Consider the following 17471-nt stretch of genomic DNA (forward strand, 5'->3'; position numbering starts at 1 on the left):
GTCTAGTGTGGGTTCTTAAGGTCAAGATTTATACAGCAATACATGCAATCAAGAAAAGGAAGTTGAAAAACGACTAACTCTTGATTGGCTGCCTCAAGTCTACAGTGTTTTGTGTATTGTGTAAGATGGATGTTAAAACACAGCATTCATTACAAATCTCACAATATAATCAAGACAAATAATTACATTTTTTACTATTATTATGTAGAACTTCATCTACAAATTATTCCATGAGTAGAATTTAACTTGTCACATGAGGGAGTAATTAATATTAAAATGATCCAAGCTGAACAAATGCAGATATTTAATAGTTGCATTTATTTTTGCTTGGACAATAATTAGATACAAAATATGACTTCATGATAGTTTAGAGTCTAATTTAAATGATCATTAAATGATAATGACATTTTTTTTGGTCTTCATGCACAGACTTCAACTATTTCAATAAACATTCATGCCAATTTTGATTATACTTGTTTTCCAGACTTTACCCCTAAGGGTACAGGAACAAAGGTCTTATAAAACACATGATAGCTGGTAATTATATGGAAACTTTAACCATTCTACATCAATGCTAATACTACCTCTAACATGCCTTATATCTTGTCTTGGCTCTAAAACTAAGTAATTTGTCATCTAGTATTTAACATTAATGGTCTTCTATTTTGGTTTATGAGTCAAAGCAGCTAAATAAACATGTGGGCTGAGGAGCAGAAACTGGAAAATGAAAATGAACAGCACAGCACAGTTTAGCTTTCTCCCGTAAGTAAGCTGACACCGCATACTGTCCGTTGCAGAAACTGGCCCCTTACTGGAGAACCTGCTTTCAAATTGCACACATATTGCACAACTTAACACAAATAATGCCTTTATCGTGACACAAGAATGTTAAAGAGACTTAGACTTAGTCTTAAAGAGACTTAGACTTAGTCTTAAATTTACACTGTATCTGCTGGAATGCAAAGCCATGACTTTTAAGTATCTTTTCATATCAAGTTATCAGTGTTGGTCACTCAAAGGGATCAAGTTTGTTTGTTTGATGCTTTTACATTGAAAATCAAACTATGATAAAACTCAGCTGAGGCCAAAGAGAAAAGAAGCAAGAAAATAAATAAATAAGTAGTATTAATATAAAACCAATTAGAAGAAGTATAAATTTGATATAATCTCAATTTCTCAACAAATAGCTTCGTCCACTACTTCATGACTTGTTTTAAAAGTCCCTTTAATTATAAACTTATCTTTCAGCAGGATCCTGCTGAGCTGTGTTGTCTGCAGGGTTCAGTCGCATGCAGGTGCATTAATTGCACCATTATAAACTAGTTAATGTGCAACCAAGTCAAAAAGTGGACCTTTGCCTTCTGCTTACGTTGCTGAGTTGCACTGGTGGATTAGGCATTATACGGCTTATTGTTCAAGCCCGGAGCATTCCTGCTGTCGGTGTTTCCTTCTAACCTTCAACTTTTCCCTTCAGATATGAAAGGGCCAAAGTTCATGAAGTGCAACTGATGTTAGATTTTGAATGGAGTTCAAGACTGAATGAAGAAATGAGGTGCCATCACTGAAGGTGAGTGCAACTTTATTGAGTTCAAGTTGATAATAGATTAGTTATGTAACAATGAACTCTTCAGATTCCCTGTGAGGGACTGCATTATCACTACAATCCTATTTCAATAAAAAAATAAATGCAGAAGATGCATATCTACGAGAAAGCATAAGGTAGTCTAATCTATGATTCATCTTTGATAGCTGTATAAAAGTAAAAGAACCTGACAGATTGTTCACATACTTTGAAAATAGGCAAAGCTGATCCATCAGTGGAATTAAAGAGCTTTTGTTTTTCACATGTGAAGTGGCTTGCCTTTGCAAAGTTAAATAAACTCTACGTAACAGCAGACATTTCTTGAAGTTTAAGATGAATTATTAAGCTTCTGTAACAACACTTTAATGTTATTGTTTGGCAAAGGACTAACATTTGCTCTTTGCAAAGTGTTTCACTCTGTTATCTCAAAGATTTGCAAATAAGTTTGGATGCAGAGTGTGAATAAGCCTCATGCTTTGCATATGAACATAAACACCAATTTGCATGACTGTCCCTCCTAGAACACACTGGTGGTTTCTGCACATCTGCCATTCAGGGCTTGCTTCTCCATCTGCACCAAATGTAGACAAAGTAGACATTTTAATGTTTATAACAATGGTATACACATGCATATAACCTTTAAGCTTTTTGATGTAAACTAGACTAAACTTTTTATGGTCTAGCTCAGTTTGGACTTGAACTAAAAGGCATGGTGATTTATATCAGAAAAAACTGCGTCAGGCACCAGTTCAAAGATGTGGCGTCCTTTTATTATCATTCAACTTACAATTCTTGATGCAACGAAACAAAATTATCAGTGAACATAACACTTTTAACTCCTCTTTGATAATACAATTGCTAAGCTTTTGAACTACTGCAAGCTTTGACAAGCTACAACAAAAAACCCTGTTCTGCCACACTATAGAAAGTTCCAACACATTAAGACTGATATTGTCGTCGATCATGATTGACAGGCATTATGTTCTTTCCTCATAATCACATCAATTCTGTTTAGTGCACCAGTTCGTCCCATATCAAACTCCCCCACAATACAATGTTGTCACCTCCATGCTTCATAGTTGGGGTTTTGTTTTTAGGCAAAATTTTTCTTCTAATATAACAATGGTTGTTGTTTAAGCATTTATATTTTATTTAATTGGACAACAAGGCAGATCTCCAAAAAGCCATAGTCTTCGTCCCTAAGTTTATTTGCAAACTGTGATTGCTTTTTTTGTTCAGTTTTGGAAAACTTACTTTTTCCTCTCTGAGTGGCCTTTCAGTCCTTGGCAGCACAAGACTCATTTTTCTGTTGATAATGAAGCTCTATAACCAGATTCAGCCAGCATCTTCTCAGGGTTCACAAATTCTCTTAAAAAGCTCCCCAAGCCTGTCATCTTACAGAGCTTACACTATGCATATAAGGGAGAGAAGATGCGGACTCAACATTTACTAGACCTACTAATCAAAGTCGAAGACTTAATTTTGGATGGCCTGACAAAGCTTTGAGTTACCCCCCTGATAGTATTGCACCCTCGGTGGAAACCATATTGTACATATCAAAATCCACCATTGCTTTACACATTTTTCAAGAAATCTGAAATTACTTCTCAAGTGAGTCAGAGAATCTCTAATTCCCTGATTATGCCTTTAATAGCTCCTTCAGTCTGATTTCACTGCCTTGGAGGTGTAACACTTGTGCAATAATAAGCTTCATGGCCCTTGTAATTTCCCCCGTGTTGCTGAGAGCTGCTGTTGAACATTAACTCAACTCATAAAACCTTCTTAAAGCAAAAGCAGGAGTTTGAATCCAACTCAGTTGAGGAACAGTTTTGTGAGCTTTCTTCCTTTAGCGAACTATAAATCATAATCATCAAGCCACAAAATGGCAAACATCAGGTCACAATGTCCCCTTTATTGTCATCTCTTGCGTGTAGGAGGTGGTGAGAGTAGGTGCATTTAACGTTGTCACAATGTAAATATCATGACAGGAAATTGCAGGTGTGGTTAAACCTGGGTGTGGACACAAATACATCAAACCCTGCCTGCTTCACACACACTGGTGGAAGGAAAGCCCAGCAGTAGATTATTAATACATAACTAGATCCACAAATCTGTTTTGATTAGGAGACATCGAGGTAATCACCACATCCAGCAGATCACAAGGTAAGAACAATTCTCATGTTCCAAGTTTACCACTAGTTTGAACATATTTTTGTTGGTTTTTATGATTTACTGCCGTTTGAAAAAATTACACTTTAAAATCACAGAAAAAAGATAGATTGTTTTGTTATTATTTTAAAGTCTTGTCATCAGCATTTCACATTTGATTTGCTTGATTTGGAGACAGTAAAATTGGGATGCGTTTAATTTGTGGCATTGGCAAAGCTCATTGTGCAGGCTGAGTGAACAGACAGCGGCTGCTAATTGACTGGAAACCAGTCTTACTTGATGCCATCCTTCTCTCCTCTTTCAATCCGTTATTTGCTTTTTCATCCATGATGCTCGAGCAAAATGGATTTTCACAACAGGAATTAACAAAAGTCTTCAACAGCAGTCACCTGAATCCAGCTAATCAAATAATATGGAGAATAGGAATTATTGTTTACTTCTTCTTGCAGGCTTCAGTCAAATGTTAAATTATGTGTAAACTAAGGGTGAATTTACTCTGAATAGATGTTCATATGAGCTGTGAATACTATTGCTAGTATGTCAGTACTTCATTTATGACTTGCGTTTATCCCTTTTCTTAATTTTAGATCTGCTTAATGTGACTTTTAGAATGACCTTGTTTAATGCAATACCTCCCCTATTATTGAGTGTTTTGTGCAACCAATGTGTTTTAGTTTTATTTGCTAATTTGTAGTCAACCAAAACTATCATTGCTTGCTAATTTAATGAAGGTTCATTCAAATGCTGGCAACTGACAACTAATGTTTTGTCGAGGCAATTTGCAAGATAAACATGTCCAACCCATATCCAGTTTATATATATATTTAAATCCATCCATTGTGATCTAATCAAATACCAAGCTACTAATGCAGCTATTTGTAGACACATTCAAGCCTAGTTCTAATACAATGCAGTCAATTTCCGTTTTTGTTCCTATATTTAACAATGTATGTTTAAGAAAGCATGGCTAATTGCATCCAGTCAATGACTTTGCAGCAGCCCATTCTCTGGAGCAAGCATGTGGCGTCAGTGGAAATGAAACCACCAAAGACCTATTTTGTCCAAACACTGTCTAAGAATTGACTGAAACTTTGTGTGAATTGATAAACAGCGAGAGAAAACTTAAATAGAAAGGCTGCTCTGCTGCTGAAGATGATGTTGAATGATTGCATAAAGAAAAGCCTAAGGACATTAGGACTAGTTCCAGACCTCATCCACTAGGCATGATTCAGCTGTTTTTTCATTCACCCCTGCACACCATTAGAGGCCTGTATCCTTCAAATAAACTCCTTACCAGTAATAAAGGCTGCAGACTCAAGTTGCAATTTGATATGAAGACAATAAATCTGTGGTTTATGGTTAACATCACAGTTGTATTTTTGTATGATATCAGGTACATTTTGAACTATGCCTTAAATACTTTGTACTATCATTTCCATTTTTGGGGAAGGAGCCAGTCTGATGTCATAAACTACAGATAAATGTTCACGTGTTTGCTGGAAACCCAACCCTGAGGGATCAGCACACCATTTGAACTCAGTGTGAAAGGGCTTCACGACAGAGTCCTTTGTCACAGCAAGTCACTTTCAACAGAGTTTACTTAAAAAGATGTAGACTCTGTCTCCCTAATGAAAATCCCAATGAATTGATGCATAAAATGCTACATTTGCAAACATTTCTCCAGCCTGAGCCAAGCCCTCACTATCAGGTCAGGCAATAGCAGAACTCTGTTAATATTAATAGTATGTTTTATTAAGATTCTGGTGGAATACAGCGGGCCTGATCTATCTCACTTTAGTAATCAGCTGTGCAAAACAATGGAGACACTATCAGCGGTGTAATTCAAGATGTGTGCACACATTGCCTTTCAAAATGTCTCCCATCCATTCAACCTTTTCAGATTCTGTGTGTTACAACAGCAAGCTTTAATGTTTAAATAGAAGTATATTCAGCTCTACTGGTTAAAAATGTAGAATCACCTTGCAAGCTGAAAGTCTTTTGAGTTGTGCCTCCACCAAATTCTTTATGAGCGGAGCATCTCTGCAGCTCATCCACAGTCGGCTGCTTCTCTGATTGATGTTTTCACTCTGTTCTGTCTGATGTGTTCTTTGGATTTTGTGATGCTGTTCAATCAACAATGCTCTCTTAACAGAACAGCTGTATTTATTCTGAGATTAAATTATACACAGATGTACTATTGTAATGAGGTGACTTCTAAAAGCAACTGGCTGTATTAGAATTAATAAAAGGATTTATTTTGTTATCATCATTTGATGCTTTACTTTTAAATTACATGTACTGATTTCATTGTTTGTTTCACCTGTTGTTTATTTGTTGCAACGAAAATGTACAAGTCATATTGTACATTTTAGACAGTAACCTATTTGTAGAAAAGAATGACATTTGAAGATTACTCTGGCCCACTTGCAGAAATGAGCTGATTTCTTGCCTGTGTGCCAATGTTTTTTCAAATCTACAAGATATCTGCAGCTGCACAGATAGATAATGTATGTAATCAAAATTACTTGAACAGTTTTAGTGGGAGTGCCTATAGTTGACAACTTGTGTCCTCATTGCACTTCTCTTTGCTGCAAGCTAGGTAGATTTAAAGACTCCAACTTTCTTGTGATTTCTGAATTTGTTGATTCTTTCCTAAAACATTTTCAGATTTTTGTTTGTAAAAAAAAATAATGAAATTTATACATCTTTTTTATTCTACTTCACATTTACAGAGAATCTTCTGTTGGTTTCTTGCATAAGATTTAAGTAAAATGTACTGAAGTTTGCTATCACGTGACAAAACCTGAAAAGGTCCATGGGGTATTAAAGCTTTTTCAAAGGCTCTGTATCTGAGGACTAAATGAACCCAAAGCCTTTGTGGACACATGACAATCAGGCAGAAAACTGATCATGCTCTTGTCGTCGTCATCCATTAAAAGTAGCATGACATCCCACTGAGTCATGCAGGGTGACAGCTGTACTCCTGTGTTCAATGTTTGCTTATCATCGCTGTTGTTTCTGATATCTCAGTAAAGCGGCTGTTAAAGCACAGCTGATTGCAGGACTTGCACGCTGCTTTGACTCCAGACTGACGCTCATTAGTGTAGCCACAGCTGCCTCACAGTCAGTCATGTAATCTTTCAAAAATATCTTCTAGATATTTTAAAAATATCTTTTTCCCTGAAATGACAGAGAATATAAATCTTGAAAAAGTCTCATAAAAGTTTTGTGGTTGCCCTTTGAGTATTTGAGTTACGACTTACTGAGTTTTTCACCATTGTTAGTTTCAACATATGAATGTTTCATTTAAGTATCATATTGCAGCTATTTCAATAGATTTTTTTTAACAGAGAAGCTAGACAAACATTTTATTTTACTGATGTCTGCCATATGACAGGTGTCATATGACTTGTCATTCAGAATAAACATCAGAATGAGGAAGGAAAAAATATTTAAGGTATTTTGAAGGTTTGCATGCTTGCTGCCAACCACATGCAACTATTTCCTAGGTTTACAAAGAACGGTCTGAAAAAAAAGTTAAGACTGGTTCAATATGACAGAAAGGTATCAGCAGCTCTAATAATCACTCGTTGCAAACAAGGTAATCAAAATAAAATATTTGAAAATTCAGAGAATCTTGAAGCAGATGGACTATAGCAGAAAAGAACCACACTGGGTGTCACTCCTTTCAGCCAAAAGCAGGAAATGGATGCTTCAATTTTAACAGAGACTAACAAAACTCAACAGTAATAAACTGCAAAAAAATTGACTTGACTTCAGTTGCAACATTCAGATGAGAATTTAGAGTAATAATTATGAAAACATCCTGCCATATATCAATATAATCTGGTTTATGTGTAATGATCTGGAGATATATTTCTGTGGCACAACCTTTTCCCCTTTTGATCACCATTTAATTGCCACACCCTAATTATGTGTTATTGTTAATGACCATGTCTACGCAGCAGCAAAATTGAACATGTTTCAACTTTTGTATCAGCTGTAACTGGCTTCTTAAATGTGAGAATACTGTACTTCAGTGATTTCCATAGTCATTAAGTTTCAATCTAAGAGTATTTTTGGGATGTGATCTGATGAGAAATTTGTGTCCTGAATGCGTAGTTGGCAAAGCTGCATTAACTGTGCGCTGTATTCAACATGGACCAAAATCGTGATATTCCAGAAGAGTTTGGCTCATTCTGCAGTCAGAAGCTGAACCAACTGGCTAACATCAACTATTTGAAAGGTTTATTGCAATATGATTTTACAAGGGTCTTGTGTGTCTTGAGTGGATATCATTAATGGATATATGGTATAATATAACATTTGAAGTGATTGTGTTCACTGACATTTTATGGGTCATCAGTTGAAGCAGAGAAGCTGATGATATGTACAGTAGATCCAGTTTGAGGATTTAGCCGAACTTGATGGAGTTTAATTGGGGTGTCATCGTCGGTTTCACCCCTGCATACTTTGCACTCGTGGTTCAGCATTACCTTGGATGACCACCATTTGCATGTGTGATGGCAACAGCTCTCAAACCCAACATTTAAAATTGTGGACAGGCACACCAACCTCAATATTTGCAGCAAGGAGAAACAGAGCATGCTTCCAGATCTCTTCTGGTTGTGATTCCAGAAGAGATCTGGACCTACTTTACTGAAGCAAAGTAGGTCTGCAGGGCCATAGAGTTGGTTCTGGGTTAGAGTTTCTGTTCATAGCGACTCTCACTGAAGTTCAAAAGACTTAGAAATTACTTTTTAACCCATTCCAGAATGACAGATGTGGGTAGTATTGTCTTAAATTTATCTAGATCTTTTAGCCTACTTCATATTGTCAGACAGGTTCTATTTGAGGGGTTTCTTGATTGTATATGTCTGGCAGTAATGCCACCTGAGTGGTACTAGTGAGACTGATTAATCATAAAATTATATCAAGATTAAAGTTGAAGTATATTTTCAACTTTTAATATTGTCTTATATCATATTTATCTCATGTTAAAGTTTATAAAGAAGTACAGAAGTTGTAACCTTAAAATTCTTTCCAAATGAAAACATTCATTGCTATAGTCAAGTGATTGTCTTAGTTTAATTTAAATTAAGTTTATAACCATACAATTATTCTGATACAAATTGTTTACTCAAAAATAATCTCCTGTATGATTCCTTGTCATTATTGTCTGTAACTTCCTTAAATCCTCTTCCATAGATCACAAAAAATTAAATTAGAGTCACTTTTTTCCCTCTTGTGCTTTTTTAGTTTGTTGCAAAGATGAACAGCAAGGACAGAGATATGTTTGCAAACATCAATAGGAAGCCAGGCCTCCAGATATGGACCATCAATGTAAGGCAATGCTAAAAACATGAATAAGCATCTTCAGTGCATTTCACAAAATATTGCAAATATTGCTTCCATGTGTTAAAGTGTTGTTGTTTTCTTCATACAGAAAATGAGGATGGCTCCAGTTCCAACCAAGGTCTTCGGTAACTTCTTTGAGGGTGACTGTTACATTATTCTGAATGTGAGTATGGCACTGGTTGATTTAATTTAACGAGACTCAGCACTGATGAGATTACGTGTACAACTGTAAATCATTTACCCATGCGCCTTTATCAATTCCCAACAACAAAACAGATAAAAAAGAATAAGGGTGTGGGAGAGTCGATCGACATCCACTATTGGATAGGAAAGTCCTCCTCTCAGGACGAGCAGGGATCTGCAGCTCTCTACGTCTCCCAGCTGGATGAGTATCTGGGAGGAAGTCCAGTGCAGTACAGAGAGGTGCAGGGCTTCGAGTCACCAAAGTTCAGGAGCTACTTTAAAAATGGTCTGATGTAAGTCATAAAGTACACTTGCCTCGATGTTAAGGGGGGACTATAAGAAACTCAAAAGGTCACACACACTTAACTATGTTAAAATTTCCCTAAAACACGGTTTATACTGCTAATCACTTTGTCTGAAATGTTTATGTTTTTCTATTTTGAAGAATAGCTCAGAAAAATCCAGTTCATTAAAAATCTCTCAGATTTTTTTTTCTTTTCAAAAAACGTCGTGTCTTTCCAACAAACGCAGCTTCAGGTTTTATTTTATTACAATTGAACTTTGGTCACTAATCTCTCCGCAGATACAAGAAGGGTGGAGTGGCGTCAGGCTTTAACCATGTCGACACAAATGTCTACAACATCGTACGGCTGCTGCACGTCAAAGGGAGGAAGCATGTGTCAGCTGCAGAGGTTTGTAAAGAAGAATAGTTGTGGATATAAAAGGCATTACTACAGTCTATGTTGGACCTCCCACTGCTGCTATCTAAGACTTCGCACAGTCACACCAAAGCGGTGTTGATGCTCCAGTTTAACAAATTATAGCAGATTTGTTGTTGTAGCTGTCACTGGAGGTGTTAATAAACTGAGCAAAGCTGTGATTGTGTGGTATTCTACAATGGTGTATTTCCATTTAAATTCATTTAAAACTCCATTTTTGTTTGCAGGTTGAGGTGTCCTGGAACAGCTTTAACAATGGAGATGTGTTTATTCTGGACCTTGGAAAAACCATCATACAGTGGAATGGCCCTGAATGCAACAGGAGGGAAAAGCTCAAGGTATGAGCAGAAGTGCATTTAAAGCAGCTATTCTATTCTATTCTATTCTATTCTATTCTATTCTATTCTATTCTATTGCACTATGTTTGCAGGCGGTGCTGCTGGCTCAGGATATCCGGGACAGGGAGCGTGGAGGTCGGGCTGACGTCGTCGTCGTGGAGGGAGCACGTGAGAAGGACACACCAGAGCTGGTACAAATGATGACCGATGTTCTCGGCAAAAGACCCAGCCAGCTGAAGAAGGCTGTTCCTGATGACAAACATGACCAGGACCAGAACAACAACGTCCGACTCTACCAGTAAGAACACAAATGTTTGATCATTTGTTCCACTGATGCATCATGATTGCGATATTATTTCAGAGAGTTATACTTCCATACATTTCTCCTGTCTGTCAACAGTGTGTACGACAACGCTGGGAACATAGTGATCCAAGAAGTGGGCATACAGCCTCTGACACAAGATCTGCTACGCTCTGGTGTAACTACTTTTAATCCCCTTGAATTTTTCCTCTAAAGCCGTTTGTTAAAAAAAATAGAACATTTTACATGTCATTATTTGTTTGTCACTGGTGTCAGGACTGTTATATTTTGGACAACAGAGGCTCTAACGTGATGGTCTGGAAGGGCAAAAAGGCCTCAAAGGATGAACGTCGAGAAGCTATGAAGAGAGCACTGGTATGAAACTAAAGATAATTCAAGACTAAATCTGAATTATGTCTCTGTCTTCATTATTATTTGTCTTTTAGATCTCTGTAATTGACACATTTGCATTTTCTTTCTCACCAGAACTATATTAAAACCAAAAACTATCCATCCAGCACCAGTGTGGAGGTGATGAGTGAGGGAGGAGAGTCAGCCATGTTTAAGCACCTGTTCAAAAACTGGAGGGAAAAAGCTCAAATTACTGGACTGGGTAACACCCACACTGTTGGAAAGATAGGTAATATCACCAATAACAAGTTATAATGAATGTACTTACATTAAGAATGCAAGCCAGACAGATTTTTTTTCACTTAGTTAAAAACTCACCAATGCAAACTATAAAAAGCAAATGTTTTCCTGACACAATTTGTGTCAGAAAAACATCTTTTATTACTTTTTATTTGAAATAAAATGAAAAATGAGAAATAAAAGAGGTAAAGAAAGCAGAGAAATAAAAGACAAGACCACATAGTTATCAATTAAATATTATTTAAAGGATGTTAGCTATTTTAATAAGACAGGCCAAAATAGTTTTGTAACTTGGCATAACATCGGTGAGTTTTTAACCATCTTGTTTCATGCTTAAATCATTCACCACTTTCAGGACACCTGTTTTTGTGTACAACCTTGATTCATTTTAATTTGATTTCAGACAATAATTTTACTAGTTGCAGATGACTAATTGAGTTCATTTTTTTAATTTATTATCACATCATTTGGGTTACCATACAGCCAAGGTTGAGCAGGTGAAGTTTGACGTGATGGAGCTCCATGCTCACCCTGACATGGCAGCGAAGCAGCACTTGGTTGATGATGGTTCAGGAGAAGTGAAGGTACAAAGTACACACTTTGATGTAAAAATATAAAGTCATACTATGACTGTCATAAAGAAGAACTAAAATCTCAAGAATTACTTTCTCCCTTTCAGGTGTGGCGCATTGAGAATTTGGAACTGGCTGAGGTCCAGCCAAACATGCATGGGCAGTTTTATGGAGGGGACTGCTACTTGGTGCTGTACACATACCGCGTGTCAAATAGAGAGCAGCACATACTCTACATGTGGCTGGTCAGTTTCAACAGAAAACAATTTAAAGTTTTTCCCACTCTTTCTTCCTGTTGTACAAACAAAGCTACAAACCCGCTCTTTGTGCTGACCTTAAATCTTTTGCATCAGGGTCGCCATGCCAGCAAAGATGAGATCACAGCCTGCGCCTACCAGGCTGTTGCCGTTGACAATATGTACAACGGAGCCCCTGTCCAGGTCCGAGTGATGATGGGAAAGGAGCCTCGCCACTTCCTGGCTATCTTCAAAGGAAAACTCATCATCTTTGAGGTGTGATTTGTACACTACTGTATACCAAATTATGACCAGTAACATTGACAAGTCAAGGAGAAAGTTGTAGAGAGGTTTGAACATTATTCCAAACTGTGGCTCTCAACATTATTCCAAACTGTGGCTCTCAAATAACAATAAAGAAAACCCCATTGGTGTACAGGTGCAATAATAGCAATGTGTGTTTTTGCAGGGAGGAACAGGTCGGGCTGGAGCAGTCACCCCTAACACCACCGCCAGCCTCTTCCAGGTTAGAGGAACCTCTGAGCTGAACACAAAGGCCATTGAAGTTCCAGCAAGGGCCTCATGTTTAAACAGCAACGACGTGTTCTTGCTGAGGACCCCTCAGAAATGCTATCTGTGGTATGGAAAGGTATGGATCCCATTCTAAAGCTGCAAAGCAAGCTTAACAATTACAGTACCATGTTGTTTAAAGTAATTGCATTTTGCTCGACATGTGTTCTTATGTTTGTGTAAATTGTGCATGTCGGTAGGGCTGTAGTGGAGATGAGAGGATGATGGCCACAGAAATGTCTGACCGCCTGTTTAGGCAGTATAAGGAGGTTGTGATGGAGGGCCAGGAGCCAGCTGAGTTCTGGATTGCTCTCGGGGGAAAGGCTCCCTACGCCAGCGACAAGAGGTCAACTAAGACAAAGCATTTAATTACAGAATTAGAGACGTTTTGTGTTTTTCTCCTCTCAAAACTATAAACTATCAAACTACGTTTGGTAAAAATGTCATTTCATCAACTCTTGCTACATATAGACTGGAGCGAGAAGAGCCACTTCACTCCCCCCGTCTGTTTGAGTGCTCAAACCAGACGGGTCGGTTCAGGATAACCGAGGTCTATAACTTTGACCAGAGTGATCTGGACGAAGAGGACGTGATGCTGCTGGACACCTGGGAGGAGGTGAGAGGGAGAAGTTCCTGCAGATACATGCCGACGAACATACACTGTGAAGTACTGCGCTTAGCCTCTGCATCTCATGTCCTCTTTATTTGCGTCTCTTCAGATTTTCTTGTGGGTTGGAAAGTTTGCCAATGAAACTGAGACCAAAGAGTCTTGGAACAGCGCACACGAGTACCTGAAATCACATCCGGCTGGCCGCGACCCTGACACAGCCATCCTCTTTGTGAAACAGGGAAATGAGCCGCTCACCTTTACTGGCTGGTTTAACGCATGGGATCCTTTCAAGTGGAGTGTAGGTTTACCTGGAGATCACTCAACCAAAACAATAGTCAAAAATATACCGTAGACTTTTTGCATGAATGAATATCAGACCCATTTTGGGGTTTTAGTGATGCATTTGAACTGATCTTTTTTGTAAATATGAACACATTTGTTTGAATTTATTTATTTTTTTACAATCACAAAAGTAAAAACATAAAAGCTCAGTTATGTGCAGACACTCCCTGCCTCCGCCATATTGTTAATTGTCCCTTAGAAGACTGAACAATGATTACAAAATTTTTGTCAACCTTGACAATTATCTGGCATTTCTGACTACATATTTGACCAGTCTGCTTGGCATAAAAGATGGAGCTTGTTTAAATAGATCAGATTCATGGCATGGACCCAGTTTTCAAACATAGTTCACCCATTTTCATTCATGTTGAAGTTGGGCTTAAGAAGGACATTTGAGGAAGGTTAATTCAATCCTTCAAAAAAACACTTTTATGTGTTATTTGGAGATCATTGTGCTTTCACCCCTAGATAGTAGGGAAATTGGGTATAATGTTCAGGAACAACCCATAGTTCAAGCCTAATGTGTTGTGAAAGATGCTTAAACACCAACAACACTGTCCCATGAGCCCAAAACAAGGAAAATTTATCTGTGTCGCTCATTTCAGCAAGGAGGCATTTCAAAGCATGGTGATAGACATCACCATGGACCAGACAATAACTCCTATTAAATGTAACATCTTCAAGACTAATTAAAATTATTTAGATGGATGAGCCAGATGCCTCCAGGGAAAATGTATGGTCTTGCAAGACAGATTTAAGCAATTCAACCTGATGAAGTATGTTTGGAGCAGTTAAGATGAATCTTTCAAATCTAAGAATAGTATAAGGGAATCACCTCAAACAAAGAACAAAACTAAGTTCTAGACTGGCTAAAGAATGGCCCTAATTCCTTTTGGAGATTTGTAGTGCCAGGAAAATAATCTATTAAAGTGAGCTTTACCGTTTCTAACAAGAAGAGTTGAAGAATATTTACACCAGGATCTTCTTGAACTCTATAAAAAGAAAGGAGTTCTTCTTCAACTTTCCAATGGGAACATTCATCTAAATATTAGAGGGGGGAACAGTATAAATGACAGCCTGCATGTTGACCCTGGATGAATTAGGAACATATGCACTATGAATTCAAATGGCATTCAAAAATTCCAGATTTCAGATGACTGGGATAAATAACCTTACATGAGCGAATCATTTCAGAAATCAGACAGCACACCTGCTCCTACATGGATGATTTGATGTCTTATTTAATGATGAGGAGGGTTTTACTTGCCGACTAATTCTTTAATCAAAGCTGATCTTCTCAAAAGCGAAGAAACTCCAATGAGGATATTTAAAAAAAAGCTGAATGATACAGCATCTATTTCTGCGATGACTGTAGTAAATGATTGACTTCCTGTTCTAATATTACCGATCCAACATTTGATTTGAATGCCTATATTCCACCAGTATAATCTTTATTTATTTTGTTTTTATCTGAAGGAGCTGAATGCTGACAGCTTAAATAAAGGCATTGATGCAACAGATTTTGGAGGCTACAGTGCTCCTGGAGGGCCTTCAAGCTCATTCCCAATGTACAGGACCCACGGAGGGTTGATGTCACCCAAGTCCAACACTCCCACCAGCCCATTCAGAGGCACCTCCTCCCCAGCTGGTGGTAGTGGGATGTCTGTGGAATCGAAGCTGCTCATTAATGTACCCGCCAGTGAGCTTCCAGAGGGAGTGGACCCCAGCCAGCGAGAGGTGGGTTTGGAGAAAATAGCAAAACATAATATTTATTGTTAAAATTTAAACTTGGGTAAAGGTTTGATTATTAATGAATTAGTGAGAAAGCCAAACAGATATTATCTCAAGAACACACTGGGGTGTTGATAGAACATAAGAAGTTAAAATGTTTAAAATCACAAAAAAATCAGGTGTATGTATATAAATATTTTTGTAATTTTTGCACATGTTTCTGCACTGTGTGCATGGGAGTGTCAGTATGGATCTGCTGTGCTAGGAACAAAGACTGCAGCTATGAGTCATCTGTGGAATAACACTACAGGAGACATAGAAGATACTGCAGATGTGTGTTTTTAAAGAGAAACAGAACTTATCAAATTTCTGCTGTAAGAGATACAATGACAGGTACATTTATTGGCGTCCCTGCCAATGAAGTATAAAAATTTCATATTTTCAGTACTCTAACAGCAAGCTTTGGAGATTTTATTTTACCTGCCTTACCTACAGTACCATACTGTCCACACCTCACTCAGAAAACACCAACCCAGAAGTGGTTGTAATTTAAATATCTCTCTAACTGAAAATCCACAAGCTGAAAATGTAACTGATAGTGAGACGATAACACAGGAAGTAAATCAAACCCCTCAAGATGAGGAAAAAGGTTAGAGCAGAACAATGAACAGAAAATATAGACTCTGACACATAGAAATGAAACACTGGTCATTATGTAAGTAGGCTAAAAATCAAAACAAAGACCAAAACAACAAATACAAAATAGCAGAATAGATACAAAAAAGATCAAAATTGTTAGATATTTCTACAACAAAGTAAGCAGTGTAAAAAGCCTGAAACATAATATTGTAATCTTAAAATTAAATTGTTGCTCTAGTTCTCTGACAATGAATGAAAGAGATTTTTAAAACAGCCCCAAGTTTTATTTTGCTAGTCTCATTCCAGACATGAGTCATTTCAGTTTGGTTTCTATTTTCTTGTTGCAGTTATTTATGTACACCCAAGTATTTCCCAAACTTGAAAGACATGTTCTCTTATTTCAGTAAGAATGGTATTAAGAAATTAGCCTATGTGTTTCTTTTTAGCTATCAGTCCATCCATCCATTCTCTATGCCCACTTATCTGTAAATGGTCATGGGGACTGGTCTCTGTCTCTCCAGTGAGACAGGCAGAGGAAGGAAAGACCCTGAACAGGTCACCAGTTCATAGTTTCATTAAAAGTAGCAATAACCTTTTAAGAAGTTTTAAGATGTTTCTTTTTCACCTAGTGAGTAAATTTAGTCAAATTAAAGATAAGTGTGAAATTATGAAACGGTAATAAAAGATATGTTCATTTTTTTACATAATCATGAGAGGTGCCATGAATCATGTGGAAGTTGGAGCATCATGTCTTTTTTTCACCAAATGGGGATGGTTGCTTGTTTTCTTGTATCGTTAATCCTGTTCACCCTGAATTCTGTCAAATTTTATTTCTAAATTTTTCACATCTACCCATGGTGTAACTGTTGTGACATACTTTATTCTGCTGAGATTGCTGTAAATGTTCTGTTTAAACCTAGACTATTGTAATAACACATTGTGACCAGGAGGGTTCAGCCTAACCGTGTCCTAACCTCTCTTCTGGCTGCAGGACTACTTGTCTGACGAGGACTTTGAGAGCCTGCTCGGCGTAAGTCGGTCTGAGTTTCTGGGTATGCCCCAGTGGCGTCAGATCGACCTAAAGAAAAAGGCAGGACTCTTCTAGGAAGGATTTGTCTTCTGGAGTACACAGAAGAGGCGTTAGAACCGGTCCGTCCAAGATACCGAGAAATCCAAGCCATTGTTGCCATTGTTGACAGAAGCAGGAGGAGCAGCAATTTATTTGAATAACTTATTCACTTAAATGTTTTCAACTGTTTAGAAAGCTCAGATGATTCATAAAGAAAAAATCTACTTAGAACCTGATTGACTTTTTGTTATTTAATAAATGTGTTCTTCTTATTAAAGCATTCAAATGTATCCAAGCTGATCACCTAAAAAAGTTTTCTCTGTTCTTACCATGAATCAAAATGTAACAAATAAAGAGAAAACCACCACTAAGAGAGTAAAGCTGCTATTATTTGTGAACTA

At 37.5% G+C, this 17471-nt stretch overlaps 1 protein-coding gene across 2 annotated transcripts; it reads left to right on the forward strand.

Moving 5' to 3' along the window:
• The first annotated feature begins 1413 nt into the window (after window positions 1-1413).
• On the forward strand, window positions 1414-17441 carry vill (villin-like). Of its 2 annotated transcripts, XM_055037198.1 has the most exons (20): window positions 1414-1567; window positions 3571-3745; window positions 9011-9094; window positions 9198-9272; window positions 9386-9585; window positions 9876-9984; window positions 10239-10349; window positions 10442-10647; window positions 10750-10828; window positions 10927-11025; window positions 11137-11290; window positions 11785-11885; window positions 11981-12118; window positions 12227-12385; window positions 12579-12758; window positions 12880-13025; window positions 13151-13295; window positions 13399-13587; window positions 15108-15368; window positions 16993-17441. In XM_055037198.1, exons 3-20 carry the CDS (start codon window positions 9023-9025, stop codon window positions 17104-17106), a joined length of 2538 nt encoding a protein of 845 aa, XP_054893173.1. In that variant the 5' UTR covers window positions 1414-1567; window positions 3571-3745; window positions 9011-9022; the 3' UTR covers window positions 17107-17441. The 2 variants fall into 2 exon arrangements, with proteins under 2 accessions (XP_054893173.1, XP_054893174.1); XM_055037199.1 differs by lacking the exon at window positions 3571-3745.
• The last annotated feature ends 30 nt before the right edge of the window (window positions 17442-17471 follow it).

The sequence above is a fragment of the Poeciliopsis prolifica genome, unplaced genomic scaffold (assembly GCF_027474105.1).
Source record: "Poeciliopsis prolifica strain line A6 unplaced genomic scaffold, Auburn_PproV2 SCAFFOLD012, whole genome shotgun sequence".
NCBI classification, from domain to species: Eukaryota; Metazoa; Chordata; class Actinopteri; order Cyprinodontiformes; family Poeciliidae; genus Poeciliopsis; species Poeciliopsis prolifica.